At 35.4% G+C, this 22928-nt stretch overlaps 2 protein-coding genes across 2 annotated transcripts; both read left to right on the forward strand.

The window, feature by feature from the left end:
• The first annotated feature begins 231 nt into the window (after positions 1 to 231).
• Positions 232 to 12303, forward strand: LOC132282365 (pentatricopeptide repeat-containing protein At1g74850, chloroplastic). The gene is made up of 4 exons (XM_059784018.1): positions 232 to 2339; positions 10335 to 10649; positions 10763 to 10870; positions 11477 to 12303. Exons 1-4 carry the CDS (start codon positions 493 to 495, stop codon positions 11814 to 11816), a joined length of 2610 nt encoding a protein of 869 aa, XP_059640001.1. The 5' UTR covers positions 232 to 492; the 3' UTR covers positions 11817 to 12303.
• A 7381-nt stretch (positions 12304 to 19684) lies between these two features.
• LOC132283390 (transcription factor MYB1R1) lies at positions 19685 to 22529 on the forward strand. Its single transcript, XM_059785331.1, has 3 exons — positions 19685 to 20031; positions 20607 to 20815; positions 21834 to 22529. Exons 1-3 carry the CDS (start codon positions 19809 to 19811, stop codon positions 22269 to 22271), a joined length of 870 nt encoding a protein of 289 aa, XP_059641314.1. The 5' UTR covers positions 19685 to 19808; the 3' UTR covers positions 22272 to 22529.
• Positions 22530 to 22928: the final 399 nt, after the last annotated feature.

Below are 22928 nucleotides of genomic sequence, written 5' to 3' on the forward strand. Positions count from 1 at the left end.
ACTTCAATCCCCTTCCCTCCAACCAAACACAAAAAGCCTCCTCTCATCTGTACCTCTTCAATTATTTCCTCCAGCCAATCATACCATAAAATTAAAAGTTATCAAAAATATTTTACCTTTTGTTTTTAAAAAGCAGAGGCCTACGGTCCTATTTCCTGCTTTCGGAGGGAAATCGCTAGTAAATAAAAGAGGGAGAGAGATTCGGCCGATCATCCTAAAAACCCGACCCTTTGTCAATTCTTACCGACCAAGACCTTTTATCCACAACCATCAAGCTCCACGTGTCCTTCTTCAACCCAGCAAAACCCAATTCCCTCTTAAACCTCGTTTCTCTCTCACACAGTCTCACAGTACCAATCCACTGAACAACAGCATCAACAACAATCCATCTGTTTCTTCTTCTTCTTCTTCTTCACCTTCAAGCTCAACCACCGCAAACCATCAATCACAGTCCTCCCAAAAGCTCATGCGAACCATAACACCACAACCCCAATGCCCGAAATGACCCTCTCCTACCACCACCACTCTCTCTCCCCACTCCTCCTTCGCACCCACCAACCCACCAACCCCAATTATCACAATTTCCCCTTTCCCGCCAAAAAATTCAACTTCTCCGACCACAGGAGACGACTCCTCTCCTCCAGCGCCGTAAGACCCAGAGCCAAGGCCAGAGAGCTCATCCTCGGAAACCCATCAGTCACCGTCGAGAAAGGAAAGTACAGCTATGACGTCGAGACCCTAATCAACAAGCTCTCGAGCCTCCCACCTCGAGGCAGCATAGCTCGATGCCTCGACGCCTTCAAGAACAAGCTCAGCCTTAACGACTTCTCTCTCGTCTTCAAGGAGTTCGCTCACCGCGGCGATTGGCAGCGATCACTCCGTCTCTTCAAGTATATGCAGCGCCAGATTTGGTGCAAGCCCAATGAACACATATACACTATCATGATTGGCGTGTTGGGTCGCGAGGGCTTGCTCGATAAGTGCCGCGAGGTGTTCGACGATATGCCGAGCCACGGTGTGGCTCGCAGTGTCTTCTCTTTCACCGCAGTCATCAATGCCTATGGCCGAAATGGGCAGTACGAAACCTCCTTAGAGCTTCTCGAGAGGATGAAGAGAGAGAAAGTCTCGCCCAGCATTTTGACTTACAACACTGTGATCAATGCTTGCGCGAGAGGTGGGTATGACTGGGAGGGGCTATTGGGTTTGTTTGCTGAAATGCGACACGAAGGTATACAACCTGATCTTGTTACTTATAATACTCTGCTTAGTGCTTGTGCAAATAGGGGTTTAGGGGATGAGGCGGAGATGGTGTTTAGGACAATGAATGAAGGTGGGGTTGTACCAGATATTACCACGTATAGTTATTTGGTTGAGACTTTTGGAAAATTGGGTAAGCTGGAAAAGGTTTCCGAGCTTCTTAGGGGGATGGAGTCCGGAGGGAATTTGCCAGAGATAACTTCGTATAACGTGTTATTAGAGGCTTATGCACATTTGGGGTCGATCAAGGAGGCAATGGGTGTGTTTAGGCAAATGCAGGAGGCAGGTTGTATGCCAAATGCCGCTACTTATAGTATTTTGTTGAATTTGTATGGGAAGCATGGGAGGTATGATGATGTTCGCGAACTTTTTCTTGAGATGAAAGTGAGCAACACCGAGCCGGATGCGGCTACTTATAATATTCTTATAGAGGTTTTTGGAGAAGGTGGATATTTTAAGGAGGTGGTGACTTTGTTCCATGATATGGTGGAGGAGAATGTTGAGCCGAATATAGAGACGTATGAAGGATTGATATTTGCTTGTGGAAAGGGAGGGCTTCATGAGGACGCAAAGAAAATTCTACTTCATTTGAATGAGAAAAGGTTAGTGCCAACTGCGAAGGCTTACAATGGGGTTATTGAAGCGTATGGACAAGCTGCGTTGTACGAGGAAGCTGTTGTTGCCTTTAACACAATGAATGAGGTGGGGAGCAAGCCGACAGTGGAAACGTTTAACTCTTTGATTCACACATTTGCAAGAGGGGGGCTTTACAAGGAATCTGAAGCGATCCTGTCAATAATGGGTGAATGTGGTGTTGCACGGAACAGGGATTCGTTTAATGGTGTGATTGAAGGATTTAGACAGGGTGGACAGTTTGAAGAAGCTATAAAGGCTTATGTTGAGATGGAAAAGGCTAGATGTAATCCCGATGAGCGCACCCTTGAAGCAGTCTTGAGTGTTTACTGCGTTGCAGGTCTTGTTGATGAAAGTGAAGAGCAGTTTCGGGAAATTAAAGCATCGGGCATATTACCCAATGTCATGTGCTACTGTATGATGCTGGCAGTTTATGCAAAGAGCGACAGGTCAGGCTTCATGCAGTTATTTGACAATTTTATATCCATTTATCATCTGCAAAGCTGTTTTGATATTGATGGTTCTGTTGTTTTGGTTCAGCTTTAAATTATACCATATCACTACTAATTCATTGTAGAGGTGGCTACAATCATTTGCAAAGAGGTCAAGATTAACCTTTAGATAGTTTGTCATAGAATAGTGGTTCCAAATCCTCTTAGATAATCATCATGACAGTTTGTAATTTAAAGGCTGAAAGAGTTCAAAAAAATCTAGTATGATGTTTTCGATAAATGAAGTGTTTGTTCCAAGAAACACAGTTACGAGTAGGAGCCTTGCCCACATTAGACACATGCAACATTCTTGAATGTGTCGATAATTTGAAAATATAATTCTTAGTTTCTGAAATATGACCGACATACTTCTTGGACACTCACAGTATATGACCTTGAACCTTGGATTGGATAAGAGATAGAACTTCCTTTAAGGAAAAAATTATCTTCTTCTTCTTCTTCTTTTTTATTTTTATTTTTTATTTTTTATTTTTTATTTTTTATTTTAAAAAAAGAAAAAGAAAAAGATCAAGAGATGAGTCATCAAATATTTTTTATATATAGATATGCATATCTATATTCATACACAATCACACAAATCCATGTATATATTGTGTTCCTGTTATGTCTTTCAATATACGAAATGAATGATTATGGTTAATATGATTCATATATCATGAGTTTCAAAACAATCATGAAGTATTTAAGTAACTTATCATGAAATAATGTTTAATTGGATATAATAGATTTTTTTACCAATGTTATTTGTTGTCTTCTCTTCTTGTACATTTCTCATAAAAATGCTTTATCTTTGGCTGAAACCACAATTTCTGAAGTATTGCTGGGATCAAATTTCATGACTAGCTTCTCTTAATTTCAAAAGCCAGCCTAAACATATGCAAGGGTGATTTAATGAAATATATACAAGAAGACAACCCATGGTGCATGTTGTTTGCTGATGACATAGTGTTGCTGGATACATTCTAAGGAGTTTTGGGAATAAAATTAGAAACTTGGAGAAATGTTTTGAAACAAAGGGCTTAAAAATTAGTAAGACTAAAACAGAATATATAGAATGTAGATTTAATAAATATTCGAAAGGTAATAAAATAATAATAGCAATCCAAGACCATAGGGTATTTCGATACTTGGTTCAGTAATACAAAAAATGGGAAATAGATGATGATATTACTAGTAGGGTTTTGGAGTAGGATGGACCAAATGGAGACAGGCTAGTGGTATCCTATGTGATAGAAAAATACCAAACAAGTTAAAAAGAATTTTTTAAGGATGGTCAATAAGCCAATTATTTTTTTATAGGGCAGAGTGTAGGACGTTAAAAATGAAACCAGAACAACTCGTTCATGTAATTGAAATGAGGATGTTGAAGAGGATGATAGGAGTGACTAAAAAAGATAGATTTACTAATCAAAGTGTGAGCCAGAGATTACAAATAACACCTATTTGTGACTGAATAATAGAAAATAAACTGAGGGAGTATCGACACAGAGAATGTAGACCTGTTGATGCGCCGGTAAGAAAAAGGAAGGCTAGTTTGCATACTCCCTCCGTCCCACAAAAAGTGTCCACCTTTCCATTTTTGGCTGTCCCAAAATAATTGTCCCAATTCAAAATTTAATGTAGTATTTTTTTAATATTCCTAATTTACCCTCCTTGCCTTGAAGTTATAAAAGCAATTAAAGTTTGAAATTAAGACCTCATGTAGACCCACCATAGAGGGGTATATTTGGAAATTCATTCCCTATCACTATAATTAAAAACATTAATAAACAAGATTATATAGTATTGCCGTTAATAAACACGCCTACATAGTCGACTGCTATCGGCTTGATAGCAGCGGGATTATATGGGATGTGCATTTTCGGCGCTCTTTTCAGGATTGGGAGATGGACGAGGTATGTGTTTTTTTGGATCTTCTGTATCGACAGGAGGGCGTTGGTAGAGGTAATGATGTTTTATGTTGGGTTCCCTCTTCTCATGGTCGTTTCGAAGTTAGATCTTTGTTCTTATGTTTGTCAAATTTTGTTAATCGAGACTTCCCGTGGAAAACTATTTGGCGGTCTATGGCTCCAACTAGGGTGGCTTTCTTTGTTTGGACTGCTGTGTGGGGAAAGATTCTGACAATTGATAATTTGAGAAAAAGGGGCAATTGTATAGTTAATCGCTGTTGTCTATGCAAGGATGGCGAGGAGTCCGTTAACCACCTCCTTTTGATTGCCCTGTGGCGATTGACTGTTGGAATCTTATTGTTGGGTTGTTTGGCATGTGTTGGGTTATGCCACGATCTACTAAGGAATTGATTCATAGTTGGAGAGGTTGTCGAGTGAGGAGACGTTCGCGAGTTCTGGAGAATTGTACCACATTGCGTATGGTGGTGCATTTGGAAGGAGAGAAACAGCAGAATGTTTGAAGGAAAAGAGTCGCCTACGGAAACGGTCAAACTTTACATTCTTCGTTCTCTCTTCAATTATGTGAAGAAGAGCTTTTGTTCTTCTTCATATGATTTAATTACTTTTCTGGATTCTTTGGGGCCTTAGCTCTGGTTCCACTTTTGTAATTGGGACGCGTTCTCCTTTTGAACGCCTTTTTTAATATTATTTTTACTTATCAAAAAAAATAAAAAACATTAAAAACTACTTTTAAAAGTTAAATTCCCAAAAAGGGACACTTTTTGTGGGGCGGAGGGAGTATAAGTTAAGAGACAACGAGACCAACAAAAAATACATGGAATGGAGTAATTTTAAGCGACTTCAAAAAATTAAATATTAGAGGAGACATGGGGTATAATAGAGTAGAATGGAAAAAGAGAATTCATTTGGCCGACCTCATTCATTTGGGAAAAAGGCAAGGATGATGATGATGATAAAGGACTACTGGAACTGTTTATTTTTGGGTCTTTTGTGGCTAAAGTCAAGAAGGGTCGTAGTGGGTGTAAGAAAGGAAGGGCTTAAATTAGGCAAGGGAGACCAGAATTTTTGGGTCTCTTCTACTTCTCAAAATAAAAACAAATAAATAAGGCCTCATTTGGCAACCGTTGTTTTTCTTTTTCAATTTTGTGATAAACAGAAGCAGTGCTATGCTGTGCTGTAATATTTGTCAAAAGCAATAGCACTTTTGGTAACATACATCTGTTGTTGAATTTCAGGAAAGCAAAAAATAGAAAACATGTTTGGTAATGGCAAAAAAATAGATGTCTGTTTTTGAGTCCATTTAATTGAATGAACAACATCTCTTTACATCTAAATATCAATACATTATAGATAATGAAATAAGATTGACATTATAATAAAAGATATTAGCTGCCAATATTGTAATGCAACATGTATGTCCACAAGCATAAAAGTACTGAAGAGTCACCACCACCTTACTTGGAGCCACCACAAAGTTAAACAAACAGATAAAATTTAAAGTTTACCAACCATAGTTTAAAGTTTCTGGATTCCTCAAGAGTCACTACCTAGCAAACAAGAAGTAACAAAACACCCCACTACAAGTAAAGAGTCACCACCAACCACTTGAACAAGTCCCATAGAGTCTCTCCCGCACATGTTGATTATTTACCTCTTCCTCCTATTTTCTGGAACTTGAAGAAAGAACTCCCTCCATGCAACATCATCATAGATCTTTGATAAGGCTTTCGCATAATATGCATCATTAAGGCCTCAATAGCATCTAATGCCGTGACGGATTCATCAACCACATGACCAGTGGAGACAATGCTCCATTTCGAAGAGGTTTTGGCCAGTAACACTTTCTCTAGTGCCTTAGCCTTCCCTTTTGAATTCTCAGTGAATGTAGCCATAACCTGACCAACAACTTACAATGTGGGATTTAGGGTTTAAATCAACTAAACAACTGACAAATTGAAAAATCAAATTCAAATTATATGCTAAAATTTACACCTTAGACAGTCTCTCTCCTATCATCATCCATTGCCATTGTCCCAATGATTGGTTAAAAAACAGCTCGAGTCTCTTGTGACAATTTTTGAAGTTTTTGGCGAGTCCTTAATTGATGGAACTTGTTCCTAATTTGGGTTCTGCTGTACTCTATCCCAGTGAAACGTTTCATTCCATCCATGAGGTTATTTTAACCAGTTGGAGAAAATGTAGTGGTAATCCTATTCCCTTTCTTAATTTCCTCCTCTATCAACCGATGAACCTCTCTTCTTTTGTGTCATCCCATATTTTTTACCTCATCACCTCCAACCCCCACTACATCATCTTCTACATTCATGTGTATTCTATCAATCATAAATCACTAATTGAGACATTATTCAATAAAAATACCGATTTCAAATCCATCAATCCAACATCTCACAGCATAATAGGAAAAAGGGGGAAAGAAGTAACTCCTTCATGTTTCATAGAATAACCATGATAACGAACCCTGTAATGCATTCTGTTTTAGCTTACATATCTAGAGAACTAGTTTTGTACCCATTCTGTTCTTCACATATCAATTTGACCATTTTTAATCAAATAAAAGGGTTGAATAAAATTCTGTTGAATGGCTCTCTTCAAATAAAAGTGTTGAACAAATTTTATCAATCTGCTTAGACATGCAGGAAGACATGCACCATCCATAATGAGTGAATACATGCTAATACGACTAGTACACATTGGTAACAAGCTGGAAGCCTGAAATCAAACAAGGTGCCTATGGCTTTTTGTGAAGTCTTGTTGTGTTCACTGTTTTGTCATTTTTAGTATAAATATGAGTGGCTTTGTATATATACTAGAGAATTTTGTTATGTGAGACTCGAATGTATATGATACTCAAAAAATTGGTTAGGGAAAATTTAATTTTGATAGAAAAAATGATTTACTTGAGTTGAGAAGGTACAAGAGAATTGCAAAAGATGCTTTGTCTTCACCAGCTTTGTATATATACTAGATAATTTTGTTATGTGAGACTCGAATGTATATGATACTCAAAACGGTTAGGGAAAATTTAATTTTGATAGAAAAAATGATTTACTTGAGCCGAGAAGGAACAAAAGAATTGCAAAAGATGCTTTGTCTTCACCAACTTCCCAATCCCCCCCACATCTCCTCTTGAGTCTTGATGAGACTCAAACTCCAGCCTAAATGTAATTCCACCACTTTTCTATTCGAGAATGAATCATCTTGATTTATTTAAAAGAGATATATTCCAATCTGTTCAAGTTATCATTTACTTAATTCAGTCAAAAATATAGGTTCCAGGCCATATTTGTACAATCTAATCATGTAATCAAATTCATGTTTCTAAATAATTTGTATAGAAAGAGGGGTTAAAAATTGAGCAAGGAATAGAACCATGCTTCATGTTACAATTAGGAACTCACTGTGTTTTCATAAACTTCCATTACTTTTCCATGTCAATTCACTTCATGAACAAGTAATAACCATATATTGAATTAAAAGTTCAGTTGGGATCTCGGAAGTGGAACACCAACCTGCTACAAGATGGGTCCTCACCAGAACCATTCTATAATTTTCTACTTTTACATTCTATTTGTAAAACACACCAGGTCTATCCAGGTTTATTTTTTTTAGGCTTTATCAAGAATCTCTCTCAACAACATATTTTTTAAACATACATGCACAGATAACACAAATTATACGTGCACAGATATAATAGCAAGAGACAAACATGATTTTTAGTAGATCTAAAAAACCCTAAGTAAGAGCTTCCAGTTTTACTGATTTATGATAGAGAAGAGTGAGCTGCAAATCGACTCCAAAACAAAGAAAAATTGTAAATCTGAAAACTAGTGTTTCAGATCTACAATCAGTAAACTGGTGACAGAAAGAGGTGGTACCTTGCAAATCTGACGGTTTCAATGGCGTCAGCAGCGAAATGAATGAGCTTGGTCAGCGTTGGCAGTGAAAGGAATGAGCTTTGTTGGCGCATCGGCAGTGCTCTGATACCGTGGTAAGGTTGAGAGAGACGAGTGAGAGTGAAAGAGATGAGTGGTTGAGAGAGAACCAATGATCCATTTGGATCTCTATCTTAAACAACAGAGAGCCTGTATTTTTAATTGGCACTATATCTCCCCAATCTTGCCAATAAAAGTAGAAACCCAGTTTTGGAAGCATCGTTTGGACGCTTAAAAAATTCCACAACTGTGCCTAAGAAAATGAAACAGTGCTTTTAACTTTTAGACATTGAAAGTGTAGCTATCAAACGCGTTTCATGCCCCCGTTTCTCATTTTTGTCATTTTCACAGCAGGAAACAAAAAACCAAAGTGATTACCAAACACACCCGAAGTAAAACCCTTGGGATTTTCTGGGTTACCCTGGAAAAAATAGCTGAGGGACTGGCTGTTGTGTGATTCTTTGGGTACTAAAGTTGATAATCTTAAGTAGGTAAGGAGTCGAGATTGTAAAAATAAGATCTGAAGGAGTATAAAGGAGCTCACCATCTAGAAGAGATTACCAAACACACCCGAAGTAAAACCCTTGGGATTTTCTGGGTTACCCTGGAAAAAATAGCTGAGGGACTGGCTGTTGTGTGATTCTTTGGGTACTAAAGTTGATAATCTTAAGTAGGTAAGGAGTCGAGATTGTAAAAATAAGATCTGAAGGAGTATAAAGGAGCTCACCATCTAGAAGAGAGGTTTTAAATTTTGAAAGTGCAGAAAATTGAAGAGATGAAGAAGGAAGAAGATGACGGAACTCAATAAATTACTTCTAGAATTTCATAGGCATCGCAACTGTGGGTAAAATTTTATTATACAACTCTAAAAGAGCTTGGAAGGTGATAAAAATAATCTAAAAATTCTTTATTGAATTGAACCTTTAACTAATCTAACTCTAATGTATTGATTTGAACTCCATATATGGAAGCTCAGAGAATTTGGCTGGTATGACTCCTATAAACTTACTATAGTTCACACTTCACGGATAAAGATGACCACAGCTTAACCAAAAGATGTCCGACAGACAACAAATGCTCGATCCTCTAGTTAATGTAGAAATAAATATTAGTAATAATAATAATAATAATACCTTTGACTGCAAAAACATAAATAAAATTAGACTAGTTGCACACTACCTTAAAAAATCCTAAGCTAAGACAGCAGTATTCAAAGTTATGCAAACTCTGAAGTGTACTCCCATCGTTTAACATGTTCCGGATCACAGTTTTGGGCCTAGAAGCATCTTTTCATGCCTTTGATATGTTTTTAGAGGTTGCTGCCACTTTTCTGTCAACCTGCCTTGGAAATGAACATTCTCTACTTTGCTATAAAACAAGGTTAATGGCTTCCAACTGCAGGATCATAATGAAGTGGTGACTGATAGGTGAAGGAAGAACTTGGCCCCTTCTTAAATAATCGCTAGGAAATTGAACAGATAGCCATTGAACCATTTCCAGTGCATTTCCGCTTTTCTAAGATTGATGAACAGAAGCTCTAAGCCACCATGAGAAAAACCAGTTGCCAGGACTTTTTTTTTTTTTTCAAAGATTCTTAACAAATAACCTAAAATTGTTCATTATTAATTTTTTTAAAAAGTTGGAGATATATAAAAATGAGGAAAGTATGATAAATTAATCCCATAATTGATATATCAGCATAATTTACCTTCATTTTTTTTGCTGCATAACCTCCATACTGTATAGAGGTTGCACAAATACAATTGTTGGAATGGGTGCAATGAAGTCTAGAGTTGACATGGAGCTATCCATAGTAACTTAATGGATTATTGTTGGTTTTTTTTACGCTCCCATTTACTTTCACGTGCTTTGCCACCATGTTATGAGAAGCTAGAGAAGTTTTGGTATTGAACTATTTATTTATTTAGAACTAAAACATGAATTAGAGCTATAGAGGCTTTTAATTGTTCAACTTTGGTTGCTCTAAGAGTGGAATGAATTTTTGGATGTTCTCTTTTTGTTTGCCTGTGTGGCAATTCATTTCATATCTTGAATGTCCTTATTTTCAGGTTTGATGATGCATATGACTTGCTGAATGAGATGTTTACAAATAGGGTATCCAATATTCATCAAGTGATTGGACAAATGATCAATGGAGATTATGATGATGACTCGAACTGGCAGATGGTGGAGTATATCTTTGACAAACTCAACTCGGAAGGCTGTGGGTTGGGAATGAGGTTCTATAATACACTTTTAGAAGCACTTTGGTGGCTGGGCCAGAAGGAACGGGCAGCCAGAGTTCTCAATGAAGCAACAAAGCGGGGGCTTTATCCCGAACTATTGCGTATGAACAAACTTGTTTGGTCTGTGGATGTGCACAGGTATGATGGACCTTATCCGCTTCTTTTTTCCTAGAAAGGGAATAAAAAATACGAACCTCGCCAAGTTGTGTTTATTTAGGTCTATTGAATTATGGATGTTTATCATTTCACAGGATGTGGGCAGGTGGTGCATGCACAGCAATATCAGTTTGGCTCAACAATATGTATGAAATGTTCAAAAGTGGGGAGGACCTTCCTCAATTAGCAAGTGTCGTCGTTGTGTAAGCTCTTTTATACTCTCTTTATAACTCATTTTTTCTTCTTTTGTTGGTGGGGGTTGGGGGAGGGTGGGTTGTGCTCTTGCATTCAGCTTTGCATATTAACTTTGTGGTCCGACGGCTCCAGCCCAAGTGATTTACCATGGAAAGTTTCAGTTGCTGGGCTGTTAGGACTAGCCATTCCCAGGCCTGTACCATATATGTTGTCAAAGTGCATCATAATGCCTGAACTAAGTTTGTAGTGAGAACTAGTTTGAACCTTCGTAGTTTAGGCATGTCTGGACTTCGCTTGTATTTGGGGGAAATTTTGCTTCAGCTGTTTCTGGGCTACAAATAATTTGTCTTCATGAAATGTTATATGGATTTTGCACGTCGGCATTGGTTCATTGCATCTGTACTTGTTCTAATGTTGGTTTGCATGAGGAATTGTCTATTGTTATGGATATCTAAAGCACATGATTTATTGCCACTGCTGCATACTGGCAGAAAAGCTATGTTAAAATGCTACATGAACTCAATTGTTTTACTCCCTCTCTGTCTCAGCCTCAAATTAAATTGAAGATACTTATCTTGTTTTCTTAATGATCATGATATATATTCTGTTGACAGAAGGGGACAGATGGAGAAGAGCTCAATAACACGAGATTTTCCTATTGCGAAGACTACCTACTCTTTTCTGAAGGATAATGTTTCACCATCTTTTGTTTTCCCTGGGTGGAACAAGGGGCGGATTATCTGTCAGCGGCCTCAGCTCAAACGGATTCTATTGGGTTCTGAACAATCTTCAGGAGGGTCCAAAAAGGATAAGCTAATTACCTTGAGCAACTCTCCGTCTCCTCTTTCCGGGACAAGAACATTGAAAAGTGATACGAAGAGAGACCAACATGGTAGTGCTAAAACTGAAACAAGAACTAGAACGGCAGTGCAGCTCATGACAAGCGCAGTTTAAACAGATAAAACAAAATCTGCATCTCATTGTTCAGGGCTGCTAGGTTTTCTGCGAATTCATGGCCCAACTTAAATCGGAAGAAACTGAGGATCTGAGAATCCTATTCTGATTTACACAACAATGTTTCCTCTTGGCAGAGAATGATTTTGGTATATGTTGTGCTGAATCTCAGCTTACCAGATGTTGAGAATGGCTGGATTGCGTTTACAGTGCTCGTGACTCGGTGAAGAACAGTTGGGGTGGTTACTTGGTGGTTCGTTTGAAGCCAATTTTGGTCCCTGGCTTTAGTAGCATGGAAAAATTAACAGAGGGAGAGAAGGATTTTGATTTTGTTCTCTCTAAATGTACATGTATCCTTTTAACATTTTTGCTAATTCTGTTGGGAAATGTTAAAGAATAGAATGTTAGATTTGATCCATATTTCATACAAGGGATGATATCTACATGCATTTAATAAGAAATTTAAAAGAATTCACTTCATTTATTATTTATTTATATTCATACCGTTTCATAGGTAAGGTGTGACGGTCCACATCGTCTGAGAGGGAGAAGTTTCTGGCATTTATACCCCATTTTGAGCAAAACAGACAATGTCTACATGGATTGGGGTGGGTCGTGACAAATTATATTAAAGTTCAATCTCCAGCCGAAAATGAAGGGTGTGCACAAGCTCATGCCGGTTAGGTCAGCGAGGGGTGTGATTGTGACCTCCTACATTGTTGGGGGGTGTGTTTTGATCAAAACTGTGAACACCAAGAGGAGAGCGTGCAAACCGGATAATATTTACATAAGTTGGACGGGTTTTGACACTGGGCAGGAAGCTCTAGATTGGATTGGCTCCTTATAATGTCATATTGATAATCACCTGTAGTGTATCACTTGCTAGTTGCTGCATATCTAATTAAGAGATGGTTAAATGGTTTTTTTTAACAGATGGCTAAGTGGTTCAGTGATCATAATTCACTTAAAAAAGAAAATAATTAACATATAGCCAATTAGTCATGGGTTAAATCATTTTAAACCCAATTTGGCAAAAAAAAAAATAATAATAATAAAAAATAAAATAAAAAAGGTGCATGAACTGGGTGGATTCATTCGTGGTCTAGTAATGGAGGTAGCACTAGGGCTTTAGCAATAATAAAGAAGAGAAAGTGTTTCACTTTCACTGGCTGTGAGATGGAGTTCAAAAGAGAATATTTTCAGTCAACAACAAGGTGGATTTTAAAAAGTATGGAAGAACCCAAGTGGTAGAATAATCATAGAGGATTAACATTATTGAAACAAAACAAGTTTGGATGGAAAAGAGTACAGGTTGCAAAGATAATGTTTCATATAAATATATAATTAAGTATAGTTTATGGATATCCCAAATAACTTTACAGGTTTTGATCTCTTCCTCTCTCTCTCTATATATATAGCATTTATCTAACTATTTCTCACAGAATCCATCCTTTATTAAACTAATATTGCTAATAATACTTGTAATCTTGAACCTAGATAGCAAAAATTATTGGCTTTATTTGAAGGTTTTTTTTTTTGGCTGTAAATGTTTCTAGCAATGATGATGAATTTGGGGCAATCAAATCCATCTAAAGATGTTATCATTGCCCTATTGGAGACAATATTGTTTGTCTACTTGAATTTTTTTATAATAAAAAAAGAGAGAAAAATGAAAAAAATGTGGTAAAAGTGGTAAACTTTGAAAGCAGTCACTTTGAGAGAATATATATATATATATATACTCCAATTAAATATAATTTCCATGTGACACTTGCACTTGAAAAGGAGGTTTTTTCCATCCAATTGTTTATGTACAAGCGCATTGTTTAGAGCAGCCGGAATGAAGAATCCGCTCTCTACATTTGTAAAGTACAGAGACAATGAATTAACGTGACTTTCTACTTAAATTGATCAGTTCAGTCGATATGGTATTAGCTAAACTGGCTACTTATATTGTTATTTAATGGGTCCGTCAAGCCAACTTCCTTGTTAGTAAAGAGTCATTTGAACTCAATGAATTAATCTGACTCTCCGCTTAAAATGATTAGTTCAGTCATTCGGTGTAGTGTTAGCTGGACTGACTACTTATATTATATTGTAATTTAATGATTCCGTCCGGCCAACTTCCTTGTTAACAAGCTTACTAAAAAAAAAATTATGTGAGGCACGCCATGTAATGAATTCCACCCGGCCTGCCTTGCCCCTTCTAAACAAGATTTTAGCTCGCTACAAAACAATGATTCTGAATGCTCTTGAATAAATAGTAATGAAGAATTTTAGTGTTATAGCATCCACTTTTGCATAGGCCAGATGCATTTAAAATTATGTAATCAAAATCATTCCTCTTTACTTTTTCTTTATTCAGCACAGTTCAAGAGATTGTTGTGAATTTGGCCAGGCACATTAAAAAAAGGTTAATGTAATTCGTCACAACTTTTAATTTTGTGTGACAAAAGAGCCCACTCTTAATTGGAAATTTAATAATTTTTGGGAAAAAATGAAAATTTAATATTTTACTTTTTACCTTGCCAATAAACTCATACATTCATTATGTTTTTAGTGGGAATTTAACGCTTTACCTTCCCCCAAAAAATAAAAATAAAAAAACACTAATTAAACTTTGAGCAGTGATAGGAATCGAAAGGTATCCCCCGAATTAGTCACCGAACCTGACATGGTCTGACCACGTCAGATTCTCACCCATGTGCAGGTAAAAGAAAAAAAAAAGGGAGGTGGGAAGATGATCGTGAAAAATGAATACCCGAAAGCTTAGAAGTCTCCAAAATTAGAGAAAACTTATCTTTATCCCTTTTTTTTTATTATTATTTTTTTATTTAAGGAATTGACTTATCTTTATCTTGTTATGTAGTATCTTTTAGAATTTTTTTTCATAATTGATGTATATTAGAATTTACACTAACTAGATATATTAAATTAAATCACTGTACCGATTGAATTCCTGTTAGAGAAGAAAACTTATTCAAAACCCTAGTTAGAGAGAAAGAGCCAATCCCAAATCAAATAGTGATGTTGTGAATACTCCCGAATTTTTGTGCGTGATTCGAATACAAAATGATTATGTAATTCTTAAAATCAGATCATTTAGTAATATCTAAATTAAATTTGTAGAAAAAAATCTTTGAATATTTATGATCTATTATTACTAACATATATGTAATTGTGTGTATATATATATATATTTCTATTTGTATATACCTACCTTCTTCTAGTCATCTTCACAGTTGTGTTTATCGCTACATTACCTTGTCAAATAATTTTTTTTTAAGGGGTGAGCTAAGCACGTGATGGCTCTTTTATCCTTCACGAGCAAAAAGTTTTAGAAAATCTAACATGCCAAGTAATGTTAAATTCCATCATTTTTTTGAGGGTTACCCTTTGGCCCCTTACAATTTTCCTTAAACTTTTTACTTAAAAAAAAAAAAAAAAAAATGTATCAGTACCATGACACGAATAAGATTCAAATGAAGGGGAGTTGAGCCTATACTGGATCGAGATATCAAAGATTTGTCCTATCATTCAAGATACGAATAAAATTCAAATAAAGTCTATACACACGATACACTAAACACTGATTATCCAGATATCAAATATCTGTTCTGCCATTCAATTACGCTTCGCAGCGGAGTCAAAAATAATCAATTTTCTTCACCCTTAAGGAAACCCTTATGGATGCAGAAAAGAAAAAGTGAACAATCACGTGTTTAAAATCGAATGAGAGGAACAAATATCAATGTCAAGTTGACAAATAGTGAAAGCAAAAGGTGAAAACAAACATGAAACATGTATGTAAAGCTGTCACAACAATAATAAAATCCAAGTTTAGGAAAAGAAAATAAAAATGAAAAAAGTCATATACCAAACCAAACAGCCTCTAAATGACACTTGGAAACTAAAAGATCCTCCTCCTAACCAACCCAACATCACGATGAGGCAGACAACACCTTATCTCTTCCCGCCTTATCCTTCTTCACTAAGCGCGCCCCACCAATGAAGACTATTATTTTTATGTCGGGCTACAGTCACATCCCTTGAATTTGACAAAAAGATATTCCAAAAAATCTTATTTATTTTTTTGGATAAAGATATCTTTGATGGTTCAAAAATAGATAAAGACAATTCTTTACGTGAAAAATTGACCAAATTACCTTTTAACTATTTAGAAGACTTTTTTAACTTTATAATTAAATAAATTGGACCAACCTACCCTTATAAACAATTTATGCATAAAAAAAAAAGTAAAAAAAAAAACTTTATATTGTTTACTTTTTTTTTTTTTTTTTTTTTTTTTGTTATTTACTTTATAAATGTCTCAATTTCTTAAAAATGTAAATGTTTAAAATAAATTATATTTTGTTATTACTTCTTTTCTTTTTATTTTTTTATTTTTAAATTAAGATACTTAATTCTTTCATCTAAAAAAATTAAATCAATTTCTATTCTTTAAAAATAAAAAATATGATACCAGTATAACTTTATGCATCTAAAATTATATATCAAATATTATGCATTTTCAACGTAAAAGAAAATACTACATCTCTTCTTTATCTCAAATGCATTCTCATGATTAAAATTATAAAATTTTCCTCATGCTTATGATTTTGATGCTTTGATCCACGTATAAAAAGTTACAAAGAATCAACTTTCACATATCAATTTTTTTCTATTCGCACGCCGGGGGGGGGGGAGTTTGGGGGTGGTTATGAGGTTTTGAATTAGTATGAAGTTAGTGGTGGTGTGTGCATTTGTTTAGCTTCAAGGAGGTACCAAGCAGCGGAAAACAAGTTTTAACTTCTTCTTTTTTTTTTTTTTTATGCATAAATTGTTTATGAGGGTAGATTGGTCCAATGTGTTATATTGTAAAGTTAAAAAAGTCTTCTAAATGGTCAAAGGGTAATTTGGTCAATTTCTCATGTAAAGGGGTGTCTTTATTCATTTTTGAACCTTCAAGGGGTGTCTTTGTCTAAAAAATAGGTAAGTTTCTTCCGAATGTTCTTTTATCAAACCTTAGAGGGTGTGACTGTACTTTATATAGAGATAATATAATTTTATACACAAGAAGTACGTATAAAAAATACTTAAGAGTTCAGTAATCAATAGATTCAACAAGATTATAATTTTGTGATATTTTTTCATCTTTATTTTGTTTTACTATATATATATTTTTTAAAATTTATTTGTATTTTACTTTTTAAGTCAAATCTAGTAAATCACTCATCGGTCTTTCTTAAAAGCATCACTTCTACGTATTTACGTGTAAGAATGACAAAATATCCTGTCTCATTTCATCCCGCACCGATAAGAATGGTTACAATGGTTGTTAAATAATTTTGGAATAAAGATGGAGATTAGGATTGAAAATCTGCATGGTTATGAAGCGGGTTGGAAAAAAATCAACCCGTCCCGTCCCGTTTATAATGATAAATTATAATTTTATCTTTATATTTTATTTTATATTCAATAATATTAGATATATATTCAATAAATCATATTTTATTTTATTCCAATCACTAAATATCCTTTTGTATTATTTTTATTTGAGAATTTTTATATATTATTTTGATGTTGTTACATTAATATTAAGTTTCAATTGAGAAGTTAAATCTTGTTTTTATTCGTATAAGAGAAAATAAATTATTACCGTAGTTGAAATTTTGTTTTATTAGATTCGTAATACAATTATGAAGGTACCCTACAAAACTCGTCCCTGCTTGGCCAAGCCCCTGCCTGTCCCGTTTAATAAATGATTTTGGATGAGAATGGAGGTAGCTTTGCTAAATTGGGATGGTGGTAGCTATGCTAAACAAAAATGGGGATAGGGATCGCGTTTTCGGGAGCGAGCACGCTCCCACTCTCACTGTCTGTGCTTTCTCTCGCTCCCATTTTTATTATTTGTGATTTAATTTTACCATTTTTACAGTCTAATTCTAAATTCACTCAAACTCTCACTTTACATGACTTAGCTTAAAACACTAACAAAAAATTCCTATCATTCTTTGCAATTTCCTCCCAAACAGAAAAGGAATTTCCATGCATTTTCTTAGACGCTTATTGGCAATTGGCATTAGCGTCTCCCAATGACGAGAAAAAGTCAGCCTGATTATTATAAAGACGAGAGAGGGGGCTGCATTTCCCAACCAATGGTCCGGAAAGTCCATATAAATTTCTTTTTGTTTTTAGGTTATTTAGGTCAATGTCACTTACTTATTATTAATGCATCACTTTCATTATCTCCCTCTCTTGTTATATATATATATATATATATATATATATATATTCCAATCTCATTGGATGGGATTTTTTATTTTATTTTTTGCACTAGTGTAAGGAGCACGCATATGAAGATACAACACAAATAGGTTCACAGCACGTCAAATTCTAAGAAAGATGCTTAAACATAATTAATGTAAAAATAAATTTTTATTTATGTATCTAATGAACGAGATAATTATACAATTTTAATTACTTTACAATTTTTTTTACTAAAGTTACATTTATTAAAATATAAAAAAGAATGTGTTATATATATATATATAGATATATATATCATATTATGGTCATGTATTTGTTTTTTAGACGGTGAATATTGCATGTCCATAATATTATTTTTAGAATTGTCATATGTTTATTTTACATACATATATATATATAATATGAATAGTGTAGAATATATTGGTTGGGCTATCGGTAGGGATGGCAAATTCCCCATCCCGGCCAGGGCCTCACCCCGCCCCGTCCCGTTTATAGTGGAGATGGGAATCTTTTAGTTAAACGGGGATGGGGATGGAAGCAATTTATCAATCCCTGCCGAAGCCTGGGGCTGGGGTGAGGATGAGGTAAACCCGCCCCACCCCGCCCCGATTAGGTGTGAAGTTACTAATATACCTTTATATATAATAATTTATTAGTAAATTAGATTTATTATATATATGAAAATAAGAAAAAATACGTTTTTTTTAATAAAAAAAAATTATGAGGCCGGGGCGGGGCGAGGACGGGGATAAGGTGTCGGAGGCGGGGGCGGGTATGGGGATTCTGGCAAAATTTTAAGCGGGGATGGGAAATGAAAAATGCATCGGGGATGGGGATGGGGAATGGAATCTCCGCCTCACCCCACCCCGTTGCCATCCCTAACTATCGGAATGTGTTGACTAAGCAGGGATGAGGGATCGATCGACCCATAAAATATTATAAGGGGGACAATAATTGGGTTTTATTTGTAATTTGTAGGGGCAATACTAAAAATTTATAGGTATATATAATTTTTTTTATTATAAAATCAATATTATATATAATACTTAAAAAAATAAATTCACTGGGACAATTGCCCCACGACGCCTCATTCATTCTTAGTATTTAAGGTGTTGTGGTGTATTGTAACGTTTCCCTAACACAATAAATAATGATGTTGGAGCACAATTTATTGTGTTGAACAATGTTTTAACGCAATTATTTCTAAACTTAAACATAATTATTTCACGTGTTAAAAAATAGAGATTTCAACAACATTATTTTGAGTTTCAACATCATTATATTGAAATTAATTAGCGTCTTATTTTAAAATTAGATGAAATTAAATTAAAATTTAATCGATTTCAAATTTAAGGCCCGATTCAATGCTCCAAAAACAGAGAGCAGGGTAATTGATTAACCTTGAGAAGAGAGGATCTGATCCCATGTTTATTACTTCATTGCAAGTTGATTGATATTTTTGATGCTCCTAAAACAGAGCAATCGTACCACCATTCGGATAAACCGTTAACAAACTGCCACGTGTACCAATATGCAAACACTACCCATCATATTTGTATATATATATATGTACAACACACACTCACATGCATATATTACACACAGTGCATTCATTTTGTTTTCGTCAACCCATTGTACGGCCTTCAGATACCATTTGAGAACCACCACGACCACCACTTCACGGTTTCAATTCATTCGCTTCCACACAATCGAATCGAGAATATGTCCTCTGGCGGAGACAGTGGTGGCTCCGGCGAGATCATGCTCTTCGGAGTCCGAGTCAAGGTGGACCCGATGAGGAAGAGCGTCAGCATGAACAATCTGTCGCAGTACGAGCAGCCTCATGAGTCGTCGACGAACGTAGAGGTCGCCGCTGGTGGTGGTTACGCGTCCGCCGATGACGCCGTCCACCACCAGTCCTCCGGCAGTCGCGAGCGCAAGCGAGGTTAAATCTCCGATCTCCTCTCTTTCACCTTCTTGTTTTTGCTAATTGATCACTTTTTTTTTTAAAGTACAAATTTTCTATTTGTTTTGCAATTTGATTACTTTATCTGATATTTCTATATCATCAATATAAAGATTATAGATCTGATTCTCGATTTATTTCCCTAATTTTTTTTTTTATAATTTTCAAGTTATTTCGTGCAAAGATTGTTAATTGTCTGATCTATTTTCTATACTGTGTGGATGGATATATATATATAAAATTATTAACATACATAGACACAATTACATGTATATCAATTTCCGGTTTTTTTTTTAAAATTTTATTTTTTTGGAATCCATTTTCTATATTGTGTATATAATATATATGTGTTTGTAAATATTCACATACATGGACACAATTACATGTATATCAATTTCTTTTTCTGGAATTTTTTTTTTTGGAAATGCTTTAATTCAGTATGTATTGGTAGCAAAAAGATTAGTTTGCATGTAGAAATTATTAATTTGTTTTTTTTTTTTTTGGGAATTTTTATATCCACAAATGGTTGATTTTTATGTTGATTTGGGGATTAGGAGTTCCATGGACTGAAGAAGAGCACAAGCTATTCCTGTTGGGATTGCAAAGAGTAGGCAAAGGAGATTGGAGAGGAATCTCAAGGAACTTTGTGAAGACTCGCACACCCACACAAGTTGCTAGCCACGCTCAGAAGTACTTCCTCCGGCGGAGCAACCTTAACCGGCGTCGCCGTCGATCCAGCCTCTTTGACATCACAACTGATTCGGTAATTTAGGCACTAATAATCACTCCATTTTTCTTCTAATTAATACCTGTTTCTTTAGTTTATTGATTGAAACCAGTTTTCGAGCTTTGGAAAATATATGAATTGGAGTGATAGTGCTTTAGGGTCGATGTGTTTGCTGAATTTCTATGGGTCTTAGGAATCTTTTGGGTAGTCTGAGTGATCTGTTTCTCTGTGATTCTTGCTAATGCTATTTGGGTTTATTTATGGTTATGCAAATTTGGTCTGATCATTATTGCTGTTATGAGTTGAAGTCCTTACATGAGCATAAGCATTGGCAGTTGGTTCCCTTTGCCCAATTCACTCTCTGAAGCTTTAGGGTTTCCTGGTAGCATTTCTGTTTATAAATATTGGCTTCTTATATATTTATTTCAAATGTGTTTGGGTGTTTTTGGGGCTTTATGGTTCTATTATGGTCTGTGCCTGGGTTTTTTCTCGTCTTGTTTCTAATTGTTAGTTTTCTTTGAACACCATCTAATGACTAGTTTCCTTTATCAATGGAATTGCTTGCTTATCTAATATATATATATGTGTGTGTGAATTGCCTTGACTTTTTTTTTTTTTTCCCTTAGGAAGTGAGAAAAACAATTCCAAAATACTAATTACGATAGCTCTGAGGCAATTATTGGGATTGAGACTAATTAATAGTTGATAGTTGTGAGGCAATTATTGGGATTGAGACTAATTACATAGTTGATAGTTGTGAGGCATTTTTGGGATTTTGACCTTATTATCACTGGTGAGAGCAAAAACCCAAATCATTGTGAATTTCAGAAATGAGATGGTACTTCCAAAATACTAATCCAATGAAATACTTTTAGCATCTTAGTCAAATTCTTAGGGTTTAAACTTTTTGTATGATTATTAGCAGGATTCATTACTGTTGGGAGCAAAAACTATCCAAGAGTGATAAAATAGTTTGAAAATGCTAATTAAATGAATTACTTTTTGAATGTAAATTAAAATTTTAACTTCAAGCAATTTTCTGTATGGTGTTTAGGTAACTGCAGTTCCAATGGAAGAAGAAAAAGATCATCAAGATAATACATCTCAGGCCCTTCTGCCAACAACCCCGTTGTCTCAACCGGAGAATTCCAATGTCAGTGGATTTGCGGTGCCACCGTTTCCGGTGACTGTTGGTCCTGTTTTGTTACCGGCACAGATTGAGAATCCGATGGAAAACTTAACTCTAAGACAAGTTGATCAAGTGAACAATGCATCGACAAACCTTGTCCGTCCGATCCCTGTTCTTCCATCTCCTTATGCATCATCAACGAGGGATTTTAACTTAAATCAAAGCTTGATGATGATTGATCCGCTGTCGCTCTCTCTCAAGCTCTCCTTGTCGTCTGATGATCAGAATCAATCCTTGAGGCATTCGGCATTTCAGGTGATGTCAAGCTTTAGCAATGGAGATAGCATCATCAGTGTTACTTGAAAAAATATTACATTTGAAAAAAAAAAAAAATAGGTCCATAATTAGAGAGATTGGATTAAGAAAAAGATGATGAGATAATTAGTTTGACCAGAATTGTTGCTTTCTTATGTACAGACCAAAAAACTGTGATGTCTTGTTGTATTTGTTGTTTGTTTTATGCTACACTATTATATTTAGATTCCCATTTGTTTGGCTGTTTTTTATATGTAGTTGAAAACAATTGAATAGCACTTGGCAGTACTCTTTTGTTTTTGGTGATATGGATGGGTTTGTTCTAGGTGTTTTGTATGGCCTTGATCTGATAAAAATATTAATTGGTGTTGCTGGTGGTGAGTCATTGTCTTCCTTAAATAATTAAATTTTGTTGTCTTGGTGTTTGTGTGATTGAGATTTAGATCTTGTGATGGAATTGGATCCTCATTAATGTTTTTATTAAGTGGGTGATGGGACTTTTTATGTCTGGTGTAGGTGTTTGTATGTTTATCCATGGTTTTAGTTAGGATAATAAGATATGGTGTCCTGTGGCTCCATTGTCTGTTGATTTGACAGAATGGTTGATCTCTCTCTCTCCTACTAGAGTTTTTTAAATATAAAAAATTATTAGAGTTGAGTCAATTTGTTTAGGGGTTAACTATGTGAAATTATTAAATGACCTCG

The sequence above is a fragment of the Cornus florida genome, unplaced genomic scaffold (assembly GCF_030987335.1).
Source record: "Cornus florida cultivar Cherokee Brave unplaced genomic scaffold, ASM3098733v1 CherokeeBrave_3.0.0_Hap2_Chr11, whole genome shotgun sequence".
NCBI lineage: Eukaryota > Viridiplantae > Streptophyta > Magnoliopsida > Cornales > Cornaceae > Cornus > Cornus florida.